At 44.5% G+C, this 27,179-nt stretch overlaps 1 protein-coding gene across 4 annotated transcripts in view; it reads left to right on the top strand.

The window, feature by feature from the left end:
* Positions 1-305: 305 nt before the first annotated feature.
* The window catches only part of lmo3 (LIM domain only 3), a 133,659-nt gene continuing 106,785 nt past the window's right edge, over positions 306-27,179 (top strand). Inside the window, exons 1-2 of one of the 4 annotated variants that reach the window (XM_042316544.1) lie at positions 306-899; positions 16,694-16,907. In XM_042316544.1, coding sequence (XP_042172478.1) covers positions 878-899; positions 16,694-16,907 — 236 coding nt within the window. In that variant the 5' untranslated portion in view covers positions 306-877. Of the gene's footprint in view, positions 900-7,638; positions 8,231-9,259; positions 9,749-16,693; positions 16,908-27,179 lie in introns of those variants that run through there. The other 3 variants (XM_042316545.1, XM_042316546.1, XM_042316543.1) reach the window with 3 other exon arrangements.

Below are 27,179 nucleotides of genomic sequence, written 5' to 3'. Positions count from 1 at the left end.
GAGAGAGGAAGAAACTACCAGGAAAGGAAGAAAGGAAAGAGAGAGAGAGGGAAGAAACTACCAGGAAAGGAAGAGAGAAAGGAAGAAACTACCAGGAAAGGAAGAGAAAGGAAGAAACTACCAGGGAAGGAAGGAAAGGAGAGAGAGAGAAGAAACTACCAGGAAAGGAAGAGAGAGGAAGAAATTACCAGGGAAGGAAGAGGAGAGAGGAAAGAAACTACCAGGAAAGGAAGGAAGGAAGAGGAAGGAAGAGAGGGAAGAAACTACCAGGGAAGGAAGGAAAGGAAGAGAGAGAGAGGGAAGAAACTACCAGGGAAGGAAGAGAGAGGGAAGAAACTACCAGGGAAGGAAGGAAAGGAAGAGAGAGGGAATAGAAGAAACAGACATTGCGAGATAAAACAAAGCGAGAAGAGAAGAACCGTGGAGACAGAGAGAGTGAGACCAGGTAAGGACGACAGAGAGAGAGACCAGGTAAGGACGACAGAGAGAGAGACCAGGGAGGACGACAGAGAGAGAGACCAGGGAGGACGACAGAGAGAGAGACCAGGGAGGACGACAGAGAGAGGGGGAGAGAGAGCGGAAGGGAGTTGAGTTGAGACAGGTGGTGCTTTTTCATCCAAGCCCCTGTGAAAAGAGGGGCGGCTATTGGCTACAATTGTGCCAACAACTCGCAGCATCAAGGACAACTTTTTCCCTCGTAGGCTACAGTGTTTTTTTTGCGCTACTTCTTACTCACGCACTCAGCCTTTTAACAGAATAGGCTAAGTATAAAGGACGATACAAATAGTGGACACGTTTGTTTTCAATGTAACACTCAACAGAAAACAGGCAAGAGATTAAACTGCCAACCTTCGACTGGTAATATATTTTTTTACGCATGAGCATCCCTCTGAAAGAAGGTAGGTGATTTATGTTGTTGTGTGGTGATGCTGTTGGATTGGGGAGGGGGGGGGGGGGGGGCAGTAGTCACTGCTGCATGTCCGAGATTTATATAGCAGGTGGAGATGGTTGGAATTAAGGCTTAAGTTAATGCCGGCGCTGGAAATCAATGGGTTTGTAGGATATTTACAGGACAGTTAAGCTGATGGTAAGAGCACCGGGGAAAAATATCGTTTTACTTTAATCCTCCCCGGTGAAAAGATTTCCTCTCCGTAGCGCGGTAATCGTGCTCCTCATTCAGTCCCGGTAGAAAGAGCATCTGTATCCCAGGTTGCTGTAACGCTTCCCGGTTGGACGGGTGGGCTTTCGTGCCTCTCTGCTGCCGCCGTTATATTTCACCACTGGAGGGTGTGTGTGTGTGTGTGTGTGTGTGTGTGTGTGTGTGTGTGTGTGTGTGTGTGTGTGTGTGTGTGTGTGTGTGTGTGTGTGTGTGTGTGTGTGTGTGTGAGGGGGAGAGAGAGCGATAGAGAGAGAGAGAGAGAGAGAGAGAGAGATGGGTTTGTGGAGGCTAGGAAATAACACGCTGTTATTCGAGTCGATGATGTCCGTTTTGTAAAGACGTGTGTCTCGGCAGAGAGATTTGGCGCAACACCGTTTTTCACCGGATTAGGGGCTACTTTACCCACATAACCCCCTGTCATCCCATAACAATGTAACGTCTGTCAAGATCTCTCTTCTTTGTATATGTGATGCCATTTTGTCTCTCATCATATTCCTTGATATTCTGAGCGAATAATTGACGTGATTATGCGGCGGATGAAGGAGGGAATGTGGGGGGTGTAAAGGCTACAATGAGAGCAATAGGTGGTTGTGTTCTGTCTTCATCTCTCTCTGTCTCTCTCCATCTCTCTCAATATTTCTCTCTCTCACTCACTCTCCACCTCTCTGTCTTTCTCTCTCCATCTCTCTCCCTCTCCACCTCTCTCTCTGTCTCTCTCTTTCTCTCTCCATCTCTCTCAATATTTCTCAATATTTCTCTCACTCTCCACCTTTCTCTCTTCATCTCTCTCTCTCTCTCTCTCTCAATATTTCTCAATATTTCTCTCTCACACTCACTCTCCATCTATCTCCCTCTCCACCTCTCTCTCTGTCTCTCTCTTTCTCTCTCTCTCTATATATTTTTCCTTCAACCCTCTTACACGGATGGACTAAAACGACTCTTTAAATTGGCTGATTATGAAGATAGGAGCGCTTTGAAATAATTCAATCCATGACAAAAGGTAATTATAGGCAGGTAATACCCTGTCAGTTTTAATGCATCCCCATCACTTTAACTACCGAGGAGTTTTTTATGACCGTCTCATTACCGACCAGCCTTTTAGGGTGCATCCCAAACAGCCTCCTATCCCCTTTCGACCATGAGGGCCCAGGCCCTGGTCACTGGTAGTGTGCACCATAGGGAATAGGGTGCCATTTGGGAAGTATACTGTAGACTGAGCATGACTGGCGTGCCCCTGCATGTTGACTTCTTTACCTCTACCTCTGTTGTTTCTCTCTCTCCCGCTCTCTCTCTCTCTGGGTGTCTCTCTCACTCCCTCTCTCTTTCTCTCTCTCTCTCTGTCTCTCTCTCCATCTCTCTTCTCTCTCTGTGTCTCTCTCTCTCCCGCTCTCTCTCTCTCTGGGTGTCTCTCTCACTCCCTCTCTCTTTCTCTCTGTGTGTCTCTTTCTCTCTGTGTGTCTCTCTCTCCCTCTCTCTTTCTCTCTCTACCTCTCTCTTTCTCTGTGTGTGTCTCTCTCTCTACCTCTCCCTCTATCTTTCTCTCTCTACCTCTCTCTTTCTCTGTGTGTGTCTCTCTCTCTACCTCTCCCTCTCTTTCTCTCTCTACCTCTCTCTTTCTCTGTGTGTGTCTCTCTCTCCCTCTCTCTTTCTCTCTCTACCTCTCTCTTTCTCTCTGTGTGTCTCTCTCTCCCTCTCTCTCTGTGTGTGTCTCTCTCTCTCTGTGTGTGTCTCTCTCTCTCCTCTGTGTGTGTCTCCCTCTCTCTTTCTCTCTGTGTGTCTCTCTCTCTACCTCTCCCTCTCTTTCTCTGTCTCTGTGTGTCTCTCTCTCCTCTCTTTTCTCTGTGTGTGTCTCTCTCTCTACCTCTCTCTTTCTCTGTGTGTGTCTCTCTCTCCCTCTCCCTCTCTCTTTCTCTGTGTGTGTCTCTCTCTCCCTCTCTCTTTCTCTGTGTGTCTCTCTCTCTACCTCTCCCTCTCTCTTTCTCTGTGTGTGTCTCTCTCTCTACCTCTCCCTCTCTCTTTCTCTGTGTGTGTCTCTCTCTCTACCTCTCCCTCTCTCTTTCTCTGTGTGTGTCTCTCTCTACCTCTCCCTCTCTCTTTCTCTGTGTGTGTCTCTCTCTCTACCTCTCTTTCTCTCTGTGTGTGTCTCTCTCTCTCTCTCTCCTCTCTCTGTGTGTGTCTCTCTCTCCTCTCTTTCTCTCTCTCTTTCTCTGTGAGTCTCTCTCCCTCTATCTCTCTTTCAGGCTCCCTCTACCTCTTTCTCTCCCTCTCTCTCTTTCTCTCCCTCTATCTCTCTTCAGGCTCTCTCTACCTCTCTCTTTCTCTCCTCTCTATCTCTTTCTCTCCCTCTTCTCTTTCTCCTCCCTCTATCTCTCTTTTCAGGCTCCCTCTACCTCTCTTTCTCTCCCTCTACCTCTCTCTTCCCTCTAGGCTCCCTCTACCTCTCTTTCTCTCCCTCTACCTCTCTTTCAGGCTCCCTCTACCTCTCTTTCTCTCCTCTCTACCTCTCTTTCAGGCTCCCTCTACCTCTCTTTCAGGCTCCCTCTACCTCTCTTTCTCTCCCTCTACCTCTCTCTTTCTGTGTGTGTGTCTCTCTCTACCTCTCCCTCTCTCTTTCTCTGCTCCCTCTACCTCTCTTTCTCTCCCTTTACCTCTCTTTCCTCCCTCTATCTCTCTTTCTCTCCCTCTATCTCTTTCAGGCTCCCTCTACCTCTCTTTCAGGCTCCCTCTACCTCTCTTTCAGGCTCCCTCTACCTCTCTTTCTCTCCCTCTAGGCTCTCTTTCTCTCCCTCTACTCTTTTCAGGCTCCCTCTACCTCTCTTTCTCTCCCTCTACCTATCTTTCAGGCTCCCTCTACCTCTCTTTCTCTCCCTCTACCTCTCTTTCTCCCTCTCTACCTCTCTTTCAGGCTCCCTCTACCTCTCTTTCAGGCTCCCTCTACCTCTCTTTCTCTCCCTCTACCTCTCTTTCTCTCCCTCTAGGCTCCCTCTACCTCTCTTTCTCTCCCTCTAGGCTCCCTCTACCTCTCTTTCAGGCTCCCTCTACCTCTCTTTCTCTCCCTCTACCTCTCTTTCAGGCTCCCTCTACTATCTCTCTCTTTCTCTCCTTTCTCTCCCCTCTCTTTCTCTCCCTCTATCTCTCTTTCAGGCTCCCTTTACCTCTCTTTCTCTCTCTTTCTCTACCTCTCTTTCAGGCTCCCTCTCCCTCTCTTCTCTCTCCCTCTACCTCTCTTTCAGGCTCCCTCTACCTCTCTTTCCTCTCTATCTCTTTCTCTCCCTCTACCTCTCTTTCTCTCCCTCTAGGCTCCCCTCTACTCTCTTTCTCTCCCTCTATCTCTTTCAGGCTCCCTCTACCTCTCTTTCTCTCCCTCTACCTCTCTTTCTCTCCCTCTACCTCTCTTTCTCTCCCTCTACCTCTCTTTCTCTCCCTCTACCTCTCTTTTCTCTCCCTCTACCTCTCTTTCAGGCTCCCTCTACCTCTCTTTCAGGCTCCCTCTCTTTCTCCTCTCTTTTCAGGCTCCCTCTACCTCTTTCTTCCCTCTACCTCTCTTTCAGGCTCCCTCTACCTCTCTTTCAGGCTCCCTCTACCTCTCTTTCAGGCTCCTCTACCTCTCTTTCTCTCCCTCTACCTCTCTTTCAGGCTCCCTCTACCTCTCTTTCAGGCTCCCTCTACCTCTCTTTCAGGCTCCCTCTACCTCTCTTTCAGGCTCCCTCTACCTCTCTTTCAGGCTCCCTCTACCTCTCTTTCAGGCTCCCTCTACCTCTCTTTCAGGCTCCCTCTACCTCTCTTTCAGGCTCCCTCTATCTCTCTTTCAGGCTCCCTCTACCTCTCTTTCAGGCTCCCTCTACCTCTCTTTCTCTCCCTCTACCTCTCTCAGGCTCCCTCTACCTCTCTTTCAGGCTCCCTCTATCTCTCTTTCAGGCTCCCTCTACCTCTCTTTCTCTCCCTCTACCTCTCTTTCAGGCTCCCTCTACCTCTCTTTCAGGCTCCCTCTACCTCTCTCTCTCTCTCCTCTCTACTCTCTCTTTCTCTCCCTCTACCTCTCTTTCTCTCCCTCTCCCTCTCTCTCTCTCCCTCTATCTCTCTTTCAGGCTCCCTCTACCTCTCTCTCTCTCCCTCTACCTCTCTTTCTCTCCCTCTACCTCTCTTTCTCCCTCTACCTCTCTTTCTCTCCCTCTACCTCTCTTTCAGGCTCCCTCTACCTCTCTTTCTCTCCCTCTACCTCTCTTTTCTCTCCCTCTCTCTTTCTCTCCCTCTACCTCTCTTTCAGGCTCCCTCTACCTCTCTTTCTCTCCCTCTCTACCTCTTTCTTCTATGTCTTTCAGGCTCCCTCTACCTCTCTCTTCTCCCTCTAGGCTCCCTCTACCTCTCTTTCTCTCTACCTCTCTTTCAGGCCTCTCTTTCCTCCTCTTCTCTTTCTCTCCCTCTACCTCTCTTTCTCCCTCTACCTCTCTTTCAGGCTCCCTCTACCTCTCTTTCTCTCCCTCTACCTCTCTTTCAGGCTCCCTCTACCTCTCTTTCTCTCCTCCCTCTACCTCTCTTTCAGGCTCCCTTTACCTCTCTTTCTCTCCCTCTACCTCTCTTTCAGGCTCCCTCTACCTCTCTTTCAGGCTCCCTCCTCTCCTCTCTTTCTCTCCCTCTACCTCTCTTTCAGGCTCCCTCCCTCTACCTCTCTTTCAGGCTCCCTCTACCTCTCTTTCAGGCTCCCTCTACCTCTCTTTCTCTCCCTCTACCTCTCTTTCAGGCTCCCTCTACCTCTCTTTCAGGCTCCCTCCCTTACCTCTCTTTCTCTCCCTCTACCTCTCTTTCAGGCTCCCTCTACCTCTCTTTCAGGCTCCCTCTACCTCTCTTTCAGGCTCCCTCTACCTCTCTTTCAGGCTCTACCAGGCTCCCTCTACCTCTCTTTCAGGCTCCCTCTACCTCTCTTTCAGGCTCCCTCTTACCTCTCTTTCAGGCTCCCTCTACCTCTCTTTCAGGCTCCCTCTACCTCTCTTTCAGGCTCCCTACTACCTCTTTTCAGGCTCCCTCTACCTCTCTTTCAGGCTCCCTCTACCTCTCTTTCTCTCCCTCTACCTCTCTTTCAGGCTCCCTCTACCTCTCTCTCTCTCCTCTACCTCTCTTTCAGGCTCCCTTTACCTCTCTCTCTCTCTCTCCCTCTACCTCTCTTTCAGGCTCCCTCTATCTCTCTCTCTCTCCCTCTATCTCCCTTTCAGGCTCCCTCTACCTCTCTCTCTCTCTCTCTCTATCTCTCTTTCAGGCTCCCTTTACCTCTCTTTCTCTCCCTCTATCTCTCTCTCTCTCCCTCTACCTCTCTTTCAGGCTCCCTCTACCTCACTTTCTCTCCCTCTACCTCTCGATCTTGTTCTCTCTCTTCATCCATCTGTCTCTCTCCTCTTTCTCTGTCTTTATCTCTATTTCTTCACCTCTCTCTCTCTCCCTCTCCTGTGTTTTCAGTTTCTATGTGGTGTGGCCTCTGATATGACCATTTCCTCTCTTATAACTGTCATTTCTATTAAAGGGAACTTGAACTTCCACTTTTCAATCAATCCTCGTCTGGAGGCTGTATGTAACGTTCTTTATTATAGCAGGAAGAAAAGGAGAATAATCTAGTATGTTAGACATTATTAACTTAACCCTCGTCATTAGATAACGTGTCTTTAGATGTTCATTTAGCTCTCTTGTTCTTGTGCACTATCTGCTATATCACACTATTTATTTGATCCTTTATTTAACTAGGCAAGTCAGTTCATTAAGAACAAATTATTATTTATAATGACGGCCTAGGAACAGTGAGTTAACTGCCTTGTTCGGGGGCAGAACGACAGATTTTTACCTTGTCAACTCGGGGGATCCAATCTAGCACCCTCTCGGTTACTGGCCCAAAATAACCACTAGGCTACCTGCCATATTGCATTGGACATACTATATAATTAGTATGGATGTCTTGACATGGACAGAGATTGATTCACACGGTGTGTAAAAATGGGATAGTGATCGCTCTGCTCGGGCTTCACCTAGCGTCACCCCTCACCATAGACGGACGCGTGGAACCAACTGAGGTGATTTCAATAACGCGTAATGATAAATACTAACAAATAGCTTGTTTATAAATACTGTTTAAACCTACAACTCCATTAGCTGTGATATAAATCACATTCAGTGTCCAGAAGAGAGCGGGAGCTGATACACCAATTTCATTTCATACTGTGATTTCCTACCCGTGATAATCTCTGAAGGAGTGTTGGCTGCGTGGACTGTTTTCTGTGATTGTTTCACTGTACAGATAATCACACATCACAGAGATACAGTAAAAACATGACTCCGCTGTGTGAGGGAGAAAAAAAGCTGAAAACGGCGTCCTCCCCCCTTTTACTCTGCTTTAAAATAATGTTTGAGAGGAAAGTGAGGGAGGGGAGCACGCGCCCACACGCATGCGCCCCCCCCCGTTACTCTGCGAGTTGTCGGTAATAAGTGAATGAATGACCTTATCGTTGTCGTCGTGTGATTGTCTCTGGTGGTGGTGAGGGATTGGGGCTTTGAAGATAATAAAGCACCGCTTCACTGTTTCTCCTCTCTCAGTCTCACTCACTGATGCGCGGGAAGTGACCCTCAGCCAGAGAGGAGTTGATATAGTCTCGACTACCGACGCAGCTCTGCTCGGCGCTAAGCAGCGGATATACAGTGAACAAACACCTGTAGTCTTTTTGTTGGTTTGTTTGTTTGTTTGTTTGTTGTCTGTACCCAACTGCCTCTTCTCGGTTCGTTCGTGATCTGATGATCCATGAGGACCTGATTATATCAAGACTGCTGAACATCACTCCAATCTCTAGTCCGTCGCGTCGCCATGTCAGTTTGGTGAACTTTACGCAAACGAGAGGATATATATATATATACACACACAGCTGGAGTGTTGAAGCACGGTGGTGCCTGATCTGAAGTTAGCCGTCTGTTCTGCGTAACTCGGGCTTTTAGAAAGGTGAGTTGAGGAGGAAGTATTTTAATAACATATTAGATTTGGATTATATTCACTTTTTCCATTATATATAAATCCGTCGATGACGCACCCGGATGAAAGTGAGTTACGGATTCCTCATTGTTCTTAGTTATATTTTAACGTGATTCTACATCTGCATTGCTTGCTGTTTGGGGTTTTAGGCTGGGGGTTTCTGTACAGCACTTTGTGACATCAGCTGATGTAAGAAGGGTTTTATAAATACATTTGATTGATATTGTTCTAGTCTAATTAAATGACGATCTGCCTCTATCCGGTAATGACCTGTTATCTTGTTTGTTTCTTGATGATCTTTGTGGGTTTTATTTTTTGGTAACAGTTCATCACTATAAAGCCATGTTGTGGATTTCAGATGTGTGCTTTTGGGACGTGGCACCCTTTTCCAGGTGTGTCTTTCCAATGAGGTGATGGCCATTGTGGTCTACCTTTTTAAAAAGATAATAAAATAATCTACATTTTTATTTTAGCTCGACATATGGAAGGACCGTTGTAATATGGACCGATTATTCTGAAATGTAAACAACGTGAAAAAAAATGTCATTTGGGATTTATTTGATTTGATTAATCTTTATGAAATATGTCGGATAGATGCCACTGCATTCTCTTCGTCATTCTGGTCTGAAATAGCCTCAGACTCTCATTACTAGTAGGGTTCTGTATGTGCACTGAAAAACTACATCCCGCTGAGAAAAAAAAGGGTTTAGCAGAGATCCCCAACTGGCGGCCTACGGGCCGAATTTGGCCCGGGTAGTGATTTTTATTTCCCCCTCATCAAATTTTTCTAAACAATTGTTGGACATAAAAGACACAAAAAAAAGCCACCAGCAAATCAGCTCCAAGTAATTTTAATTTAGTAAATCTGTTGCAAAGTATTCCCATGTAAAATAGAGAGAGAGAGATATCTGATCTATACAATTGTAAGGTTTGATTTTTTTTTTTTTGGACAAATACTTTAATCTGTTTCGGGTTTTCTTGCGGTCAATTTACAGTCTACAAATGATTTGTAATTATATTTCGGCTCCCTGATCATCCGCGCAAGACAACATCGTCCTGTGGCTGAATGTAGTTGATGATCCCTGGGGTAAAGACTGGCAGTACGAACGCAGAGCACCATGGGTTTATGTTAGGAGATTAGGGCGCCGCGAAGGGGGGGAAGCATATGCCTTTGTCATCTGCTGTCATTTTGTTCGCTGCCTGTCACTCGCCAAGCACCCTGCGACTGTGTGCTGTGTGCTGCCTGGACGATTTCATTTCATAGTCGAGCACTGTTGTGACAAACGCGGTTTTACATCACCGTGTGGCGCTGGGTGATAGCGGACCCGTGATTCTCTCTCTCGCTCCTTTTTTTCCCCATTCTGTGTTTGTGCGCGCGGACGAGGTGGGATTGTTACACATAACAAAAGATAGCCACCCTCGGTGAGAAAACGTGCATACAGCTGGCTGATTGCTCACTTGGCCATAACGAGATAATCCATCCATCGGGTGAATTTAGGATTCTGGGTTCGGACTGATCTCTTGTTGCATGGTGGTTCGGGCTCCCGACGAGGGTCAACAAATGCAGAAAGGGGAGAAAAGTTTCGGTAAGAGAAATAGGTTTCTTTGCGTTGTTTGTTCTGCGGCCAGGTTTGGGTTGTGTTTTGTAAATGCGTGGCTCTGTGCCGTTATTCATTGTTGTTTCAATGTGATGCGCGGAGCGGAGAAGTTAAAACAATGTTCCAGTCTGTCTGATTATCGTGTCGTCGTCCTGCACGCGGAGTCTTATCTATCCGCGCTGCAGCAAAATGGCCTGTTCGCTGTTTAGTCTGTCGAATCTAATCAGTCAATAGAGATTGATAGGAGAATTTAAAAAATACATTAAATTTTTTTTTTTTTTACAATGTAACACATTGTTTTGAAGGCTACGAATTTACCATCCCATCTCTCTCTTCTCTTCCTGTTCTCTGTGTGTGTTTTTTATTCTGTCGTCGTGTTGTGAGCTGCATCAACAACAAAAAAAAAACCGGATTTCTCCTTTAGCAGCCTTTTACCGAGCACTCTGCTGCCATGACAACCGTAATTAAACCGATAACCGGGTGAAAATGTCACAGCATCTCGGTGTCGCGCAGCAGTGATGCGGTTGAAAAAGGGGGGGAATCAAATTGGCTCTTTGCTGTTTGCTCTCTCTCTCTCGTCGCCTCGGCGTGTCAGGCAGCAGATAACATTTTACCTCCGGTTATTGTTGTTGTTGTTGTTGTTATTTGGGGGGGGAGGATACTGTGACACACAGGAATAGGTTACCGTAGTCTATGTGATGTGTGTGTCATTAGTCTCTCTGTCCTACAAGGACAAGAGGCAGAGGAGGCAATGCTACAGCAGCCAAATGATTGAGCCTACACCCACTGGGCACAGACGTTAATTCAACGTCTATTCCACGTCGGTTCCAACGTTCGTTTTTTTTTTTTTTTAGAAATGACGTGGAAACAACTGTAAATAAAAAATGAAAAAGTGTTTGTTAAAAGTGGGTAGTCTATAGAAATAAACAAATACATTTAGGTCCCAGAAAGCAGCTGTAATATCCTTCCGTTTATGGTATGATATTCTGTTCCACGCTTCCCCTTTGGCAGTTGTTGGAAAATCGACGTGACCCCCAAAAAATACAGCTTTCCCGACGTCATTTTAACATCGCTTCTGTTGCTTTGAGAGAGTCATCATGTGGGGAATTAATTCCGACGGGGTCCTAAACCTATGAGGAGGTGAGACCTGGGAGTCAAACCTCTTACTTCTCTAAACCTATGAGGAGGGGAGACCAGGGAGTCAAACCTCTTACTTCTCTAAACCTATGAGGAGGGGAGACCTGGGAGTCAAAACTCTTACTTCTCTAAACCTATGAGGAGGGGAGACCTGGGAGTCAAAACTCTTACTTCTCTAAACCTATGAGGAGAGGAGACCAGGGAGTCAAACCTCTTACTTCTCTAAACCTATGAGGAGAGGAGAGGAGACCAGGGAGTCAAAACTCTTACTTCTCTAAACCTATGAGGAGAGGAGAGGAGACCAGGGAGTCAAAACTCTTACTTCTCTAAACCTATGAGGAGAGGAGACCTGGGAGTCAAACCTCTTACTTCTCTAAACCTATGAGGAGGGGAGACCAGGGAGTCAAACCTCTTACTTCTCTAAACCTATGAGGAGAGGAGACCTGGGAAAACTCTTACTTCTCTAAACCCTGGGAGTCAAACCTCTTACTTCTCTAAACCTATGAGGAGGGGAGACCAGGGAGTCAAACCTCTTACTTCTCTAAACCTATGAGGAGGGGAGACCTGGGAGTCAAAACTCTTACTTCTCTAAACCTATGAGGAGAGGAGACCAGGGAGTCAAACCTCTTACTTCTCTAAACCTATGAGGAGGTGAGACCTGGGAGTCAAAACTCTTACTTCTCTAAACCTATGAGGAGGTGAGACCTGGGAGTCAAACCTCTTACTTCTCTAAACCTATGAGGAGAGGAGAGGAGACCAGGGAGTCAAAACTCTTACTTCTCTAAACCTATGAGGAGAGGAGACCTGGGAGTCAAAATTCTTACTTCTCTAAACCTATGAGGAGAGGAGACCTGGGAGTCAAACCTCTTACTTCTCTAAACCTATGAGGAGGGGAGACCAGGGAGTCAAACCTTTTACTTCTCTAAACCTATGAGGAGGGGAGACCTGGGAGTCAAACCTCTTACTTCTCTAAACCTATGAGGAGGGGAGACCAGGGAGTCAAACCTCTTACTTCTCTAAACCTATGAGGAGGGGAGACCTGGGAGTCAAAACTCTTACTTCTCTAAACCTATGAGGAGAGGAGACCAGGGAGTCAAACCTCTTACTTCTCTAAACCTATGAGGAGGTGAGACCTGGGAGTCAAAACTCTTACTTCTCTAAACCTATGAGGAGAGGAGAGGAGACCAGGGAGTCAAAACTCTTACTTCTCTAAACCTATGAGGAGAGGAGACCTGGGAGTCAAAACTCTTACTTCTCTAAACCTATGAGGAGAGGAGACCTGGGAGTCAAAACTCTTACTTCTCTAAACCTATGAGGAGAGGAGACCAGGGAGTCAAACCTCTTACTTCTCTAAACCTATGAGGAGAGGAGAGGAGAGAGGAGGGAGACCAGGGAGTCAAAACTCTTACTTCTCTAAACCTATGAGGAGGTGAGACCCAGGAGTCAAACCTCTTACTTCTCTAAACCTATGAGGAGAGGAGACCTGGGAGTCAAACCTCTTACTTCTCTAAACCTATGAGGAGAGGAGACCTGGGAGTCAAACCTCTTACTTCTCTAAACCTATGAGGAGAGGAGACCTGGGAGTCAAACCTCTTACTTCTCTAAACCTATGAGGAGAGGAGACCTGGGAGTCAAAACTCTTACTTCTCTAAACCTATGAGGAGGTGAGACCCAGGAGTGAAACCTCTTACTTCTCTAAACCTATGAGGAGAGGAGACCAGGGAGTCAAAACTCTTACTTCTCTAAACCTATGAGGAGGGGAAGGGAGACCAGGGAGTCAAAACTCTTACTTCTCTAAACCTATGAGGAGGGGAAGGGAGACCAGGGAGTCAAAACTCTTACTTCTCTAAACCTTCGACTGAGATGAGACGGGATGAGACGAGGATGAGACTGGGATGAGACGGGGATGAGACGAGGATGAGACGGGGATGAGACGGGGATGAGACGGGGCTGTGTGCGGATGAGTGGTATTAAACAATGGCAACAGAGCCCTCAGGTAGCCTAGTGGTTAGATGCAGGTAGCCTAGTGGTTAGAGACAGGGTAGCCTAGTGGTTAGAGGCAGGTAGCCTAGTGGTTAGAGGCAGGTAGTCTAGTGGTTAGAGGCAGGTAGTCTAGTGGTTAGAGGCAGGTAGTCTAGTGGTTAGAGGCAGGTAGTCTAGTGGTTAGAGGCAGGTGGCCTAGTGGTTAGAGGCAGGTAGTCTAGTGGTTAGAGGCAGGTAGTCTAGTGGTTAGAGGCAGGTAGTCTAGTGGTTAGAGGCAGGTGGCCTAGTGGTTAGAGGCAGGTAGTCTAGTGGTTAGAGGCAGGTAGTCTAGTGGTTAGAGGCAGGTGGTCTAGTGGTTAGAGGCAGGTAGCCTAGTGGTTAGAGGCAGGTGGTCTAGTGGTTAGAGGCGGGTAGTCTAGTGGTTAGAGGCAGGTAGTCTAGTGGTTAGAGGCAGGTGGTCTAGTGGTTAGAGGCAGGTTGCCTAGTGGTTAGAGGCAGGTAGTCTAGTGGTTAGAGGCGGGTAGTCTAGTGGTTAGAGGCAGGTGGTCTAGTGGTTAGAGGCAGGTAGTCTAGTGGTTAGAGGCAGGTAGTCTAGTGGTTAGAGGCAGGTTGCCTAGTGGTTAGAGGCAGGTAGTCTAGTGGTTAGAGGCGGGTAGTCTAGTGGTTAGAGGCAGGTGGTCTAGTGGTTAGAGGCAGGTAGTCTAGTGGTTAGAGGCAGGTAGTCTAGTGGTTAGAGGCAGGTAGTCTAGTGGTTAGAGGCAGGTAGTCTAGTGGTTAGAGGCAGGTAGTCTAGTGGTTAGAGGCAGGTAGTCTAGTGGTTAGAGGCAGGTAGTCTAGTGGTTAGAGGCGGGTAGTCTAGTGGTTAGAGGCAGGTAGTCTAGTGGTTAGAGGCAGGTAGCCTAGTGGTTAGAGGCAGGGTAGCCTAGTGGTTAGAGACAGGGTAGCCTAGTGGTTAGAGACAGGGTAGTCTAGTGGTTAGAGGCAGGTAGCCTAGTGGTTAGAGGCAGGGTAGCCTAGTGGTTAGAGGCAGGTAGCCTAGTGGTTAGAGTGTTGGACTAGTAACCGGAATGGTTGCAAGTTCAAACCCCCGAGCTGACAAGGCAGTTTAACCCACTGTTCCTAGGCCGTCATTGAAAATAAGAATTTGTTCTTAACTGACTTGCCTAGTTAAATAAAGGTAAAATAAATAAATAAATGGTGTTATGTGAGTAATGTACAGACTGGCCTGGTAGAAGGACCCTGTGGAAGGTCTTGATAACGGAACAATAGGGTTTTTAACGCACCATTGCCATGGTTGTGTTAGCGTTGTGTTAGCGTTGTAGTGAACAGTGTTCACACAATCAGAAAGAACATTGTCATAGACTTTAGATCATAGATCATTTCACAGTAGATGAAGTAGTTTAGATTTATTGTCTGTTTTCAATAGAATGTTGTATTTGCAGATGCTGGGTTACGGCATTGTATCACTTGTTACTGTGTAATAATCCGTTTGTCAACAAGGAAACTAGGAAGTCATTTCCTCGTACAGTTTGAAGGGAACAGCGTATTGTGACATCACAGCCACAAAACACATAAACAAATAACAGTTTTTAAACAGTCCTTCACTCTTTACGGGAATAACACAGTCCTTCACTCTTTACGGGAATAACACAGTCCTTCACTCTTAACAGGAATAACACGTACATTTAAACAGTCCTTCACTCTTAACGGGAATAACACAGTCCTTCACTCTTTACAGGAATAACACATACATTTAAACAGTCCTTCACTCTTAACGGGAATAACAGTCCTTCACTCTTAACGGGAATAACACAGTCCTTCACTCTTTACAGGAATAACACAGTCCTTCACTCTTAACAGGAATAACACAGTCCTTCACTCTTTACGGGAATAACACAGTCCTTCACTCTTTACAGGAATAACACAGTCCTTCACTCTTAACAGGAATAACACAGTCCTTCACTCTTTACAGGAATAACACAGTCCTTCACTCTTTACGGGAATAACACAGTCCTTCACTCTTTACGGGAATAACACAGTCCTTCACTCTTAACGGGAAAAACACAGTCCTTCACTCTTTAAGGGAATAACACAGTCCTTCACTCTTTACGGGAATAACACAGTCCTTCACTCTTAACGGGAATAACACAGTTTCACTCTTTACGGGAATAACACAGTCCTTCACTCTTTACGGAATAACATGTACATTTAAACAGTCCTTCACTCTTTACGGGAATAACACAGTCCTTCACTCTTTACGGAATAACATGTACATTTAAACAGTCCTTCACTCTTTACGGGAATAACACAGTCCTTCACTCTTTACGGGAATAACACACATTTAAACAGTCCTTCACTCTTTACGGAATAACATGTACATTTAAACAGTCCTTCACTCTTTACAGGAATAACACGTACATTTAAACAGTCCTTCACTCTTAACAGGAATAACACAGTCCTTCAGTCTTTACGGGAATAACACGTACATTTAAACAGTCCTTCACTCTTAACAGGAATAACACGTACATTTAAACAGTCCTTCACTCTTTGCCTTGCGAACGTGTGTGTGTGTGTGTGTGTGTGTGTGTGTGTGTGTGCATGCGAGCGTGTGTGTATGGTAAATAGGGGGTAACAAAGGGAAGCGGGGGTGGGCTCCCCTCCTCAGGTTGGAGCTAGAATACTAATTGAGGGCTAGTATGGGCCCCCCTCGCAACCTCAACAAAGCCGCTTCACGCCTTCGTGTAGACCCCTAACAATACCCAGAAACCTGCACTACTTAGACCACTCCCTGTCCCACTAGAGAGAGAGAGAGAGAGAGAGAGAGAGAGAGAGAGAGAGAGAGAGAGAGGAGATTTGTAGGAATGACTTTTGGATCCATGGCTTCATGTATGTATCTGTGTGTGTGTGTTGTGTTAAGAATGGAAGTCTACAGGGTGTTTTTCTCTCTATATTTGCTCAGAATGTCCCCCAATGTTTATCAGTGGAGCTGTTTCTCTTGACCACTATCAAGTTAGCATTATCTGAGCACTAAGAGTTAGCACAGCATTATCTGAAAACTAAGAGTTAGCATAGCATTATCTGAGCACTAAGAGTTAGCATAGCATTATCTGAAAACTAACAGTTAGCATAGCATTATCTGAAAACTAAGAGTTAGCATAGCATTATCTGAGCACTAACAGTTAGCATAGCATTATCTGAGAACTAAGAGTTAGCATAGCATTATCTGAAAACTAAGAGTTAGCATAGCATTATCTGAGCACTAACAGTTAGCGTAACATCATCTGAGAACTAAGAGTTAGCACAGCATTATCTGAGCACTAACAGTTAGCGTAACATCATCTGAGAACTAAGAGTTAGCACAGCATTATCTGAAAACTAAGAGTTAGCATAGCATTATCTGAGCACTAACAGTTAGCATAGCATTATCTGAGCACTAAGAGTTAGCATAGCATTATCTGAGCACTAAGAGTTAGCATAGCATTATCTGAGCACTAACAGTTAGCATAGCATTATCTGAGCACTAACAGTTAGCATAGCATTATCTGAGCACTAAGAGTTAGCATAGCATTATCTGAGCACTAAGAGTTAGCATAGCATTATCTGAGCACTAACAGTTAGCATAGCATTATCTGAGCACTAAGAGTTAGCATAGCATTATCCCTGTTGGTTTTCACTGGTCTAATGTGCTCTTCTCCTCCACCCCTCCGGGTATTCATGTGGCCACCTTCCAGCATGCGACACAGACACTGTTCAAAGTGTTCATTGTTCATTGTTCTTCGTCGCTCTGACATCTTTCTCCTCTTCTCCTCCCAGGTATACAAATGCTCTCCGTCCAGCCGGACACCAAGCCAAAGGGCTGTGCCGGCTGCAACCGGAAGATTAAGGACCGATATCTGCTCAAGGCCCTGGATAAATACTGGCACGAGGACTGTCTCAAGTGTGCCTGCTGTGACTGCAGGCTGGGAGAGGTGGGCTCCACGCTCTATACCAAAGCCAACCTCATCCTCTGTCGGAGAGATTACCTACGGTAAGACAATACTTCTGATTACCACACTGCTGTCCTGGAAACGGTTCTATCCACACACCACCACCAATTCCACAATTCCACTCGGCTAACTTCACATTTGTTGTTCTAGCATCTTTGGCACAAGGAAGTAGAGACCTGGTTAGCTACCCTTATACTTATCCCAGTGAAGTAGAGACCTGGTTAGCTACCTTTAGATGAATCACATTGAAGTAGAGACCTGATTAGCTACCTTTAGATTAATCACAGTGAGGTAGAGACCTGGTTAGCTACCTTTAGATGAATCACAGTGAAGTAGAGACCTGGTTAGCTACCTTTAGATTAATCACAGTGAGGTAGAGACCTGGTTAGCTACCTTTAGATTAATCACAGTGAAGTAGAGACCTGGTTAGCTGCCCTTAGATGAATCATTTTACACTACCTGTTTCCTTGTTGTGTTATAGATGTTTGAGGGGTTAGGGGGTGTTAAGTTAGAGGTGTAATTGGGGTTAGGGGGTGTTAAGTTAGAGGTGTAATTGGGGTTAGGGGTGCCGCTGCTATACATTGAGGCCAGAAAAGCGGTTCTTTATAATCCTCCACAACGTTTAAATCTGCCTTCAATGACTTCCTCTTGGCTTCAATGGAGGTGTTGAAACGAGGAGGGGACTGTGTTCAGTTGAGGACCACCCTGTATTCCCGTCTCCCTGAAGGGACCCCAGCTCCAACCCAGCTGTATGCTAGAGGCCTACCTGCTGTGCTACAGCCAGCTGCCCCCCTTTAAAACCGTTAAATAGAGACAGGTGTGTGTGTGTGTGTGTGTGTGTGTGTGTGTGTGTGTGTGTGTGTGTGTGTGTGTGTGTGTGTGTGTGTGTGTGTGTGTGTGTGTGTGTGTGTGTGTGTGTGTGTGTGTGTGTGTGTGTGAAGGTTAACAGTAGCTCCGGTACTGTAGTCTCTGTGTAAGGACTTTTGCTTTGTGACTAGTCTGTGGTTTAAAGAGAGCTGAAACAATAGCTCTGTAGCTCCTAGTTTAACACTTCTTTGGGATCGGTGTCCCCGCCACGGGACGGTTGAGATAAACGTAGGCTAATGCGATTAGCATGAGGTTGTAAGTAACAAGAACATTTCCCAGGACATAGACATGTCTGATATTGGCAGAAAACTTAAATTATTTTTCATCTAAATGCACTGTCCAATTTACAATAGCTATTACTATGAAATATTACCATGCTATTGTTTGAGGAGAGTGCACAATGTTGAACATGAAAAGTTATTAATAAACAAATTAGGCACATTTGGGCAGTCTTGATACAACATTTTGAACAGAACTACAATGGTTCATTATATCAGTCTAAAACTTTGCACATACACTGCTGCCATCTAGTGGCCAATATCTAAATTGCACCTGGGCTGGAATAATACATTATGGCCTTTCCCTTGCATTTCAAAGATGATGGTACAAAAAAATACAAAACAACGGTTGTTTTTTTTCTTTGTATTCTCTTTTACCAGATCTAATGTGTTTTATTCTCCTACATTCCTTTCACATTTCCACAAACTTCAAAGTGTTTCCTTTCCAAGAATATGCATATCCTTGCTTCATGTCCTGAGCTACAGGCAGTCAGATTTGTCATTTTAGGCGAAAATGGAGAAAAAAGAGGTGGATCCTTGATTAAAGACATCTGAAACATTAGACCTGTAGCTCCTAGTTTAAAGACAGGTGAAACTATAGATCTGTAGCTCCTAGTTTAAATAGAGGTGAAACATTAGCCCTGTAGCTCCTAGTTTAAATAGAGGTGAAACATTAGCCCTGTAGCTCCTAGTTTAAATAGAGGTGAAACATTAGCCCTGTAGCTCCTAGTTTAAAGACAGGTGAAACATTAGACCTGTAGCTCCTAGTTTAAAGACAGGTGAAACTATAGATCTGTAGCTCCTAGTTTAAATAGAGGTGAAACATTAGCCCTGTAGCTCCTAGTTTAAAGACATCTGAAACATTAGACCTGTAGCTCCTAGTTTAAAGACAGGTGAAACATTAGCCCTGTAGCTCCTAGTTTAAAGACAGGTGAAACATTAGCCCTGTAGCTCCTAGTTTAAATAGAGGTGAAACATTAGACCTGTAGCTCCTAGTTTAAATAGAGGTGAAACATTAGCCCTGTAGCTCCTAGTTTAAATAGAGGTGAAACATTAGACCTGTAGCTCCTAGTTTAAATAGAGGTGAAACATTAGCCCTGTAGCTCCTAGTTTAAATAGAGGTGAAACATTAGACCTGTAGCTCCTAGTTTAAATAGAGGTGAAACATTAGCCCTGTAGCTCCTAGTTTAAATAGAGGTGAAACATTAGCCCTGTAGCTCCTAGTTTAAATAGAGGTGAAACATTAGCCCTGTAGCTCCTAGTTTAAATAGAGGTGAAACATTAGCCCTGTAGCTCCTAGTTTAAAGACATCTGAAACATTAGACCTGTAGCTCCTAGTTTAAATAGAGGTGAAACATTAGCCTGTAGCTCCTAGTTTAAATACAGGTGAAACTTAGCCCTGTAGCTCCTAGTTTAAATACAGGTGAAACATTAGCCTGTAGCTCCTAGTTTAAATAGAGGTGAAACATTAGATCTGTAGCTCCTAGTTTAAATAGAGGTGAAACATATAGACCTGTAGCTCCTAGTTTAAAGACAGGTGAAACATAGACCTGTAGCGCCTAGTTTAAAGACAGGTGAAACTATAGATCTGTAGCTCCTAGTTTAAAGACAGGTGAAACATTAGCCCTGTAGCTCCTAGTTTAAATAGAGGTGAAACATTAGACCTGTAGCTCCTAGTTTAAATAGAGGTGAAACATTAGACCTGTAGCTCCTAGTTTAAAGACAGGTGAAACTATAGATCTGTAGCTCCTAGTTTAAAGAGAGGTGAAACTATAGATCTGTAGCTCCTAGTTTAAAGACAGGTGAAACTATAGATCTGTAGCTCCTAGTTTAAAGACAGGTGAAACTATAGATCTGTAGCTCCTGGTTTAAAGACAGGTGAAACTATAGATCTGTAGCTCTTGAAAAATATACTTTTGGGATTTTGGCATTGAGGTCTTTTATCTACTTCCCCAGAGTCAGATGACCTCGTGGACACTATTTCTATGTCTCTACATACAGACATTCTATGTCTCTCACATACATCATGTATGTGACATGTATAGACATGGGGTTTGTCTCAGGACATCATGTACATCAAGGCTTGTAGGAGAAGAGTCTGTACAGGCTAAGGAGAAGACCAAGGCTTGTAGGAGAAGAGTCTGTACAGGCTAAGGAGAAGACCAAGGCTTGTAGGAGAAGAGTCTGTACAGGCTAAGGAGAAGACCAAGGCTTGTAGGAGAAGAGTCTGTACAGGCTAAGGAGAAGACCAAGGCTTGTAGGAGAAGAGTCTGTACAGGCTAAGGAGAAGACCAAGGCTTGTAGTGGAAGAGTCTGTACAGGCTAAGGAGAAGACCAAGGCTTGTAGGAGAAGAGTCTGTACAGGCTAAGGAGAAGACCAAGGCTTGTAGGAGAAGAGTCTGTACAGGCTAAGGAGAAGACCAGGCTAGGCCAAGGCTTGTAGGAGAAGAGTCTGTACAGGCTAAGGAGAAGACCAAGGCTTGTAGGAGAAGAGTCTGTACAGGCTAAGGAGAAGACCAAGGCTTGTAGGAGAAGAGTCTGTACAGGCTAAGGAGAAGACCAAGGCTTGTAGGAGAAGAGTCTGTACAGGCTAGTCTTGTAGGAGAAGAGTCTGTACAGGCTAAGGAGAAGACCAAGGCTTGTAGGAGAAGAGTCTGTACAGGCTAAGGAGAAGACCAAGGCTTGTAGGAGAAGAGTCTGTACAGGCTAAGGAGAAGACCAAGGCTTGTAGTGGAAGAGTCTGTACAGGCTAAGGAGAAGACCAAGGCTTGTAGGAGAAGAGTCTGTACAGGCTAAGGAGAAGACCAAGGCTTGTAGTGGAAGAGTCTGTACAGGCTAAGGAGAAGCCAAGGCTTGGTCACAAATGGCACCTTATACCCTACTACACAGTGCACTACTATGGTCCCTGGTAGAAAGTAGTGCACTATATAGGGGACGGAGTATGATTTGGGATGCAGACCAATTCCAGCATGTTATTCTTTCATCTTCAAAGTTCAAGGTGCTTTGCTATCTGGTTAGTGGCACACACACACAGACACACACACACACACACACACACACACACACACACACACACACACACACACACACACACACACACACACACACACACACACACACACACACACATACACACACACACACACACACACATAACCACACACACACACACACACACGCTCTGACATCCCATCTCTGTGGGCTAATGAATAGCAAATATAGCCAACCCCGCAGACTCACACACACACACACACATAACCACACACACACATAACCAAACACACACATAACCACACACACACATAACCAAACACACACATACACACACACACACACACACACACACACACACACACACACACATAACCACACACAACCACAGCACTCCCCGCCCCGTCTGATCAGATTTGCAGACTAGAGAAACCCAGCCACGCTCGATCTGAAGCAGTTGATGCCCGGCCTCAGCATCACAACAGACTAGCATGGCCTTTTCACACACACACACACACACACACACACACACACACACACACACACACACACACACACACACACACACACACACACACACACACACACACACACACACACACACATCTTGTAGAGTCCTTGTAGAGCTAGGATGATATAGATCTGATTGTGAGATCTTGTAGAGCTAGGATGATATAGACCTGTGATGTTTATCTTGTAGAGTCCTTGGATGATATAGACCTGTGATGTGTATCTTGTAGAGCTAGGATGATATAGATCTGTGATGTTTATCTTGTAGAGCTAGGATGATATAGATCTGTGATGTTTATCTTGTAGAGCTAGGATGATATAGATCTGTGATGTTTATCTTGTAGAGTTAGGATGATATAGATCTGTGATGTTTATCTTGTAGAGCTAGGATGATATAGACCTGTGAGGCTGGTGATGGGGTGGAGGGAAACAGGAAGGACTGAGATGTCTTTTTCTATTACATTTGAGACGTTCTGTTAAAAGTCAATGATTCTATCCTTCATTATAACCCCCCCCCTCCCCATCCCCCTCAGAATCAATCTGCCGGTGCTAAGCAGGGTGGGATGTTGTTAAAGCAGACACGTCCAGGGTTAATAGAATTCTTCAGGGGTCTACAACACAGTGGGCACGAGTCCCAAATGCTTCCCTATTCACTATACAGTACACACTACTTTATATTTTCACCAGGAATGGCCCAATAGGGCTCTGTACATAAAGGTGTGCGCTAAAAAGGGACTAGTATGCCATTTGTGACAGAAACACGGAGCGATGGGGGACCCCCCCCCCCTGAGGATAAATAATAATCCCCTATCGCAACACGACGCACCTAAAAACTAATGAGACGAGGAGAGAGAAAGCGTGACTAGGTCTCAACCATCAAATAACACCATGTTCCCTATTTATATAGATATATATACAGCACACTACTTTTGACCAGGGTCCTCTGCACTCTAGTCCATTAAGTAGTGCACTACATTCGGGGGATAAGGTGTGATTTAGGACAGGAAGCCCTGGTCTCTGTCTTGTCTGGTAGTCACCTGCTAGTCCTGGGACGAACAACCTAATTATTGATATAAGGTGCTGTCTATGGTAGCCTGATTTGTGTCTTGGCCCTATGTCCAAAATGGAGCCCTATTCCCTATATAGTGGTACTACTATAGACCAGAGCCCTATTCCCTATATAGTGCACTACTTTAGACCAGAGCCCTATTCCCTATATAGTACACTACTTTAGACCAGAGCCCTATTCCCTATATAGTACACTACTTTAGACCAGAGCCCTATTCCCTATATAGTACACTACTTTAGACCAGGGCCCTATTCCCTATATAGTACACTACTTTAGACCAGAGCCCTATTCCCTATATAGTACACTACTTTAGACCAGAGCCCTATTCCCTATATAGTACACTACTTTAGACCAGGGCCCTATTCCCTATATAGTACACTACTTTAGACCAGAGCCCTATTCCCTATATAGTGCACTACTTTAGACCAGAGCTCTATGGGGGAATAGGGTGCATTCTTGGTCTGATATAGGGAAGGAAATGTTGTGGGCCCATTTTAGAGTCTTTTGATGATCATAATGGTACTGCTACTATTTATGTATATCCTGCTGATATGTACTGCTTGGTACAACCTGATAAGACTGGGAGAGAGAGAGAGACAGAGAGAGAGAGAGAGACAGAGAGAGAGAGAGAGAGAGAGAGAGAGAGAGAGAGAGAGAGAGACAGAGAGAGAGAGAGAGAGAGAGAGAGAGAGAGACAGAGAGCGAGAGAGAGACAGAGAGGGAGAGAGAGACAGAGAGAAAGAAGAGACAGACAGACAGACAGACAGACAGACAGACAGACAGACAGACAGACAGACAGACAGACAGACAGACAGACAGACAGACGAGAGATTGAGAGAGGGGAGGAGAGAGACAGACAGACAGACATAAGCGAGATGACATTATTCTGTCTCTAGTCAGGGACTATAAAGGTATAGTTACCTACAGACATTATTCTGTCTCTAGTCAGGGACTATAAAGGTATATTTACCTACAGACATTATTCTGTCTCTAGTCAGGGACTATAAAGGTATAGTTACCTACAGACATTATTCTGTCTCTAGTCAGGGACTATAAAGGTATATTTACCTACAGACATTATTCTGTCTCTAGTCAGGGACTATAAAGGTATAGTTACCTACAGACATTATTCTGTCTCTAGTCAGGGACTATAAAGGTCTAGTTACCTACAGACATTATTCTGTCTCTAGTCAGGCACTATAAAGGTATAGTTACCTACAGACATTATTCTGTCTCTAGTCAGGCACTATAAAGGTTTAGTTACCTACAGACATTATTCTGTCTCTAGTCAGGCACTATAAAGGTATAGTTACCTACAGACATTATTCTGTCTCTAGTCAGGCACTATAAAGGTATAGTTACCTACAGACATTATTCTGTCTCTAGTCAGGCACTATAAAGGTATAGTTACCTACAGACATTATTCTGTCTCTAGTCAGGCACTATAAAGGTATAGTTACCTACAGACATTATTCTGTCTCTAGTCAGGCACTATAAAGGTATAGTTACCTACAGACATTATTCTGTCTCTAGTCAGGGACTATAAAGGTATAGTTACCTACAGACATTATTCTGTCTCTAGTCAGGGACTATAAAGGTATAGTTACCTACAGACATTATTCTGTCTCTAGTCAGGGACTATAAAGGTATAGTTACCTACAGACATTATTCTGTCTCTAGTCAGGCACTATAAAGGTATAGTTACCTACAGACATTATTCTGTCTCTAGTCAGGGACTATAAAGGTTTAGTTACCTACAGACATTATTCTGTCTCTAGTCAGGGACTATAAAGGTATAGTTACCTACAGACATTATTCTGTCTCTAGTCAGGGACTATAAAGGTCTAGTTACCTACAGACATAAGCGAGATGACATTATTCTGTCTCTAGTCAGGGACTATAAAGGTATAGTTACCTACAGACATTATTCTGTCTCTAGTCAGGCACTATAAAGGTTTAGTTACCTACAGACATTATTCTGTCTCTAGTCAGGCACTATAAAGGTATAGTTACCTACAGACATTATTCTGTCTCTAGTCAGGCACTATAAAGGTATAGTTACCTACAGACATTATTCTGTCTCTAGTCAGGCACTATAAAGGTATATTTACCTACAGACATTATTCTGTCTCTAGTCAGGCACTATAAAGGTATAGTTACCTACAGACATTATTCTGTCTCTAGTCAGGCACTATAAAGGTATAGTTACCTACAGACATTATTCTGTCTCTAGTCAGGGACTATAAAGGTCTAGTTACCTACAGACATAAGCGAGATGACATTATTCTGTCTCTAGTCAGGGACTATAAAGGTCTAGTTACCTACAGACATTATTCTGTCTCTAGTCAGGCACTATAAAGGTATAGTTACCTACAGACATTATTCTGTCTCTAGTCAGGGACTATAAAGGTCTAGTTACCTACAGACATTATTCTGTCTCTAGTCAGGCACTATAAAGGTATAGTTACCTACAGACATTATTCTGTCTCTAGTCAGGCACTATAAAGGTATAGTTACCTACAGACATTATTCTGTCTCTAGTCAGGGACTATAAAGGTATAGTTACCTACAGACATTATTCTGTCTCTAGTCAGGGACTATAAAGGTCTAGTTACCTACAGACATTATTCTGTCTCTAGTCAGGGACTATAAAGGTCTAGTTACCTACAGACATTATTCTGTCTCTAGTCAGGCACTATAAAGACATTATATAGTTACAGGGACAGACATTATTCTGTCTCTAGTCAGGGACTATAAAGGTATAGTTACCTACAGACATTATTCTGTCTCTAGTCAGGCACTATAAAGGTATAGTTACCTACAGACATTATTCTGTCTCTAGTCAGGGACTATAAAGGTATATTTACCTACAGACATTATTCTGTCTCTAGTCAGGGACTATAAAGGTATAGTTACCTACAGACATTATTCTGTCTCTAGTCAGGGACTATAAAGGTATAGTTACCTACAGACATTATTCTGTCTCTAGTCAGGGACTATAAAGGTCTAGTTACCTACAGACATAAGCGAGATGACATTATTCTGTCTCTAGTCAGGGACTATAAAGGTCTAGTTACCTACAGACATTATTCTGTCTCTAGTCAGGCACTATAAAGGTATAGTTACCTACAGACATTATTCTGTCTCTAGTCAGGGACTATAAAGGTCTAGTTACCTACAGACATTAGTTACTATAAAGGTCTAGTTACGACATTATTCTGTCTCTAGTCAGGCAGACATTATTCTGTCTCTAGTCAGGCACTATAAAGGTATAGTTACCTACAGACATTATTCTGTCTCTAGTCAGGCACTATAAAGGTATAATTACCTACAGACATTATTCTGTCTCTAGTCAGGGACTATAAAGGTCTAGTTACCTACAGACATTATTCTGTCTCTAGTCAGGCACTATAAAGGTATAGTTACCTACAGACATTATTCTGTCTCTAGTCAGGGACTATAAAGGTATAGTTACCTACAGACATTATTCTGTCTCTAGTCAGGGACTATAAAGGTATAGTTACCTACAGACATTATTCTGTCTCTAGTCAGGGACTATAAAGGTATAGTTACCTACAGACATTATTCTGTCTCTAGTCAGGGACTATAAAGGTATAGTTACCTACAGACAACAAACGCCAACACTGCTCTCTCGCCTGCCTCCACCCGCCAACGCCAGCATGAAAAAGCTGTTGGTGTGTCGGTTAATGAAAACTGTACATTTCTTCAAAAGACACACAATAAAACAGCACCACTTATTTATTTATTTATCTACTCATTCATTTATTTTTTTTAATCCAACTTCAATTTTCCTCTACGCTGGTTTATACTTAAGATTGTAAATGCGAGCAAACCCACAGGGCCGTCAACGTGGTCGCAGAGCTGAATGTATTACCGACGGATTGGAAAGCTGGCTAACAATGAGAGATAACCAGGTCTGGGGCACAAATGGTACATACTACTCCCTACGTAGTACACTACATCATACTACTACCTGGTTAACAATGAGAGATAACCAGGTCTGGGGCACAAATGGTACATACTACTCCCTACGTAGTACACTACATCATACTACTCCCTGGTTAACAATGAGAGACAACCAGGTCTGGGGCACAAATGGTACATACTACTCCCTACATAGTACACTACATCATACTACTCCCTACATAGTGCACTACATAATACTACTCCCTACATAGTATACTACATCATACTACTCCCTACATAGTACACTGCATTTGACCAGAGCCCAATGGGTAGTGTGGGTACTATGGGTAGTGTACTATGGGTAGTGTACTATGGGTAGTGTGCTATGGGTAGTGTGCTATGGGTAGTGTACTATGGGTAGTGTGCTATGGTTAGTGCACTACATTTGACCAGAGCCCTATGAGTAGTGTACTATGGGTAGTGCCCTACATTTCACCAGAGCCCTATGGGTAGTGTACTATGGCTAGTGCACTACATTTGACCAGAGCCCTATGGGTAGTGTACTATGGGTAGTGTGCCTACATTTCACCAGAGCCCTATGGGTAGTGTACTATGGCTAGTGCACTACATTTGACCAGAGCCCTATGGGTAGTGTACTATGGGTAGTGTGC

Source organism: Oncorhynchus tshawytscha, unplaced genomic scaffold (genome assembly GCF_018296145.1).
Source record: "Oncorhynchus tshawytscha isolate Ot180627B unplaced genomic scaffold, Otsh_v2.0 Un_contig_106_pilon_pilon, whole genome shotgun sequence".
Classification (NCBI taxonomy): domain Eukaryota; kingdom Metazoa; phylum Chordata; class Actinopteri; order Salmoniformes; family Salmonidae; genus Oncorhynchus; species Oncorhynchus tshawytscha.
Note: the sequence above shows the minus strand (reverse complement) of the source record. Positions and strands in the feature narration are given on the sequence as shown.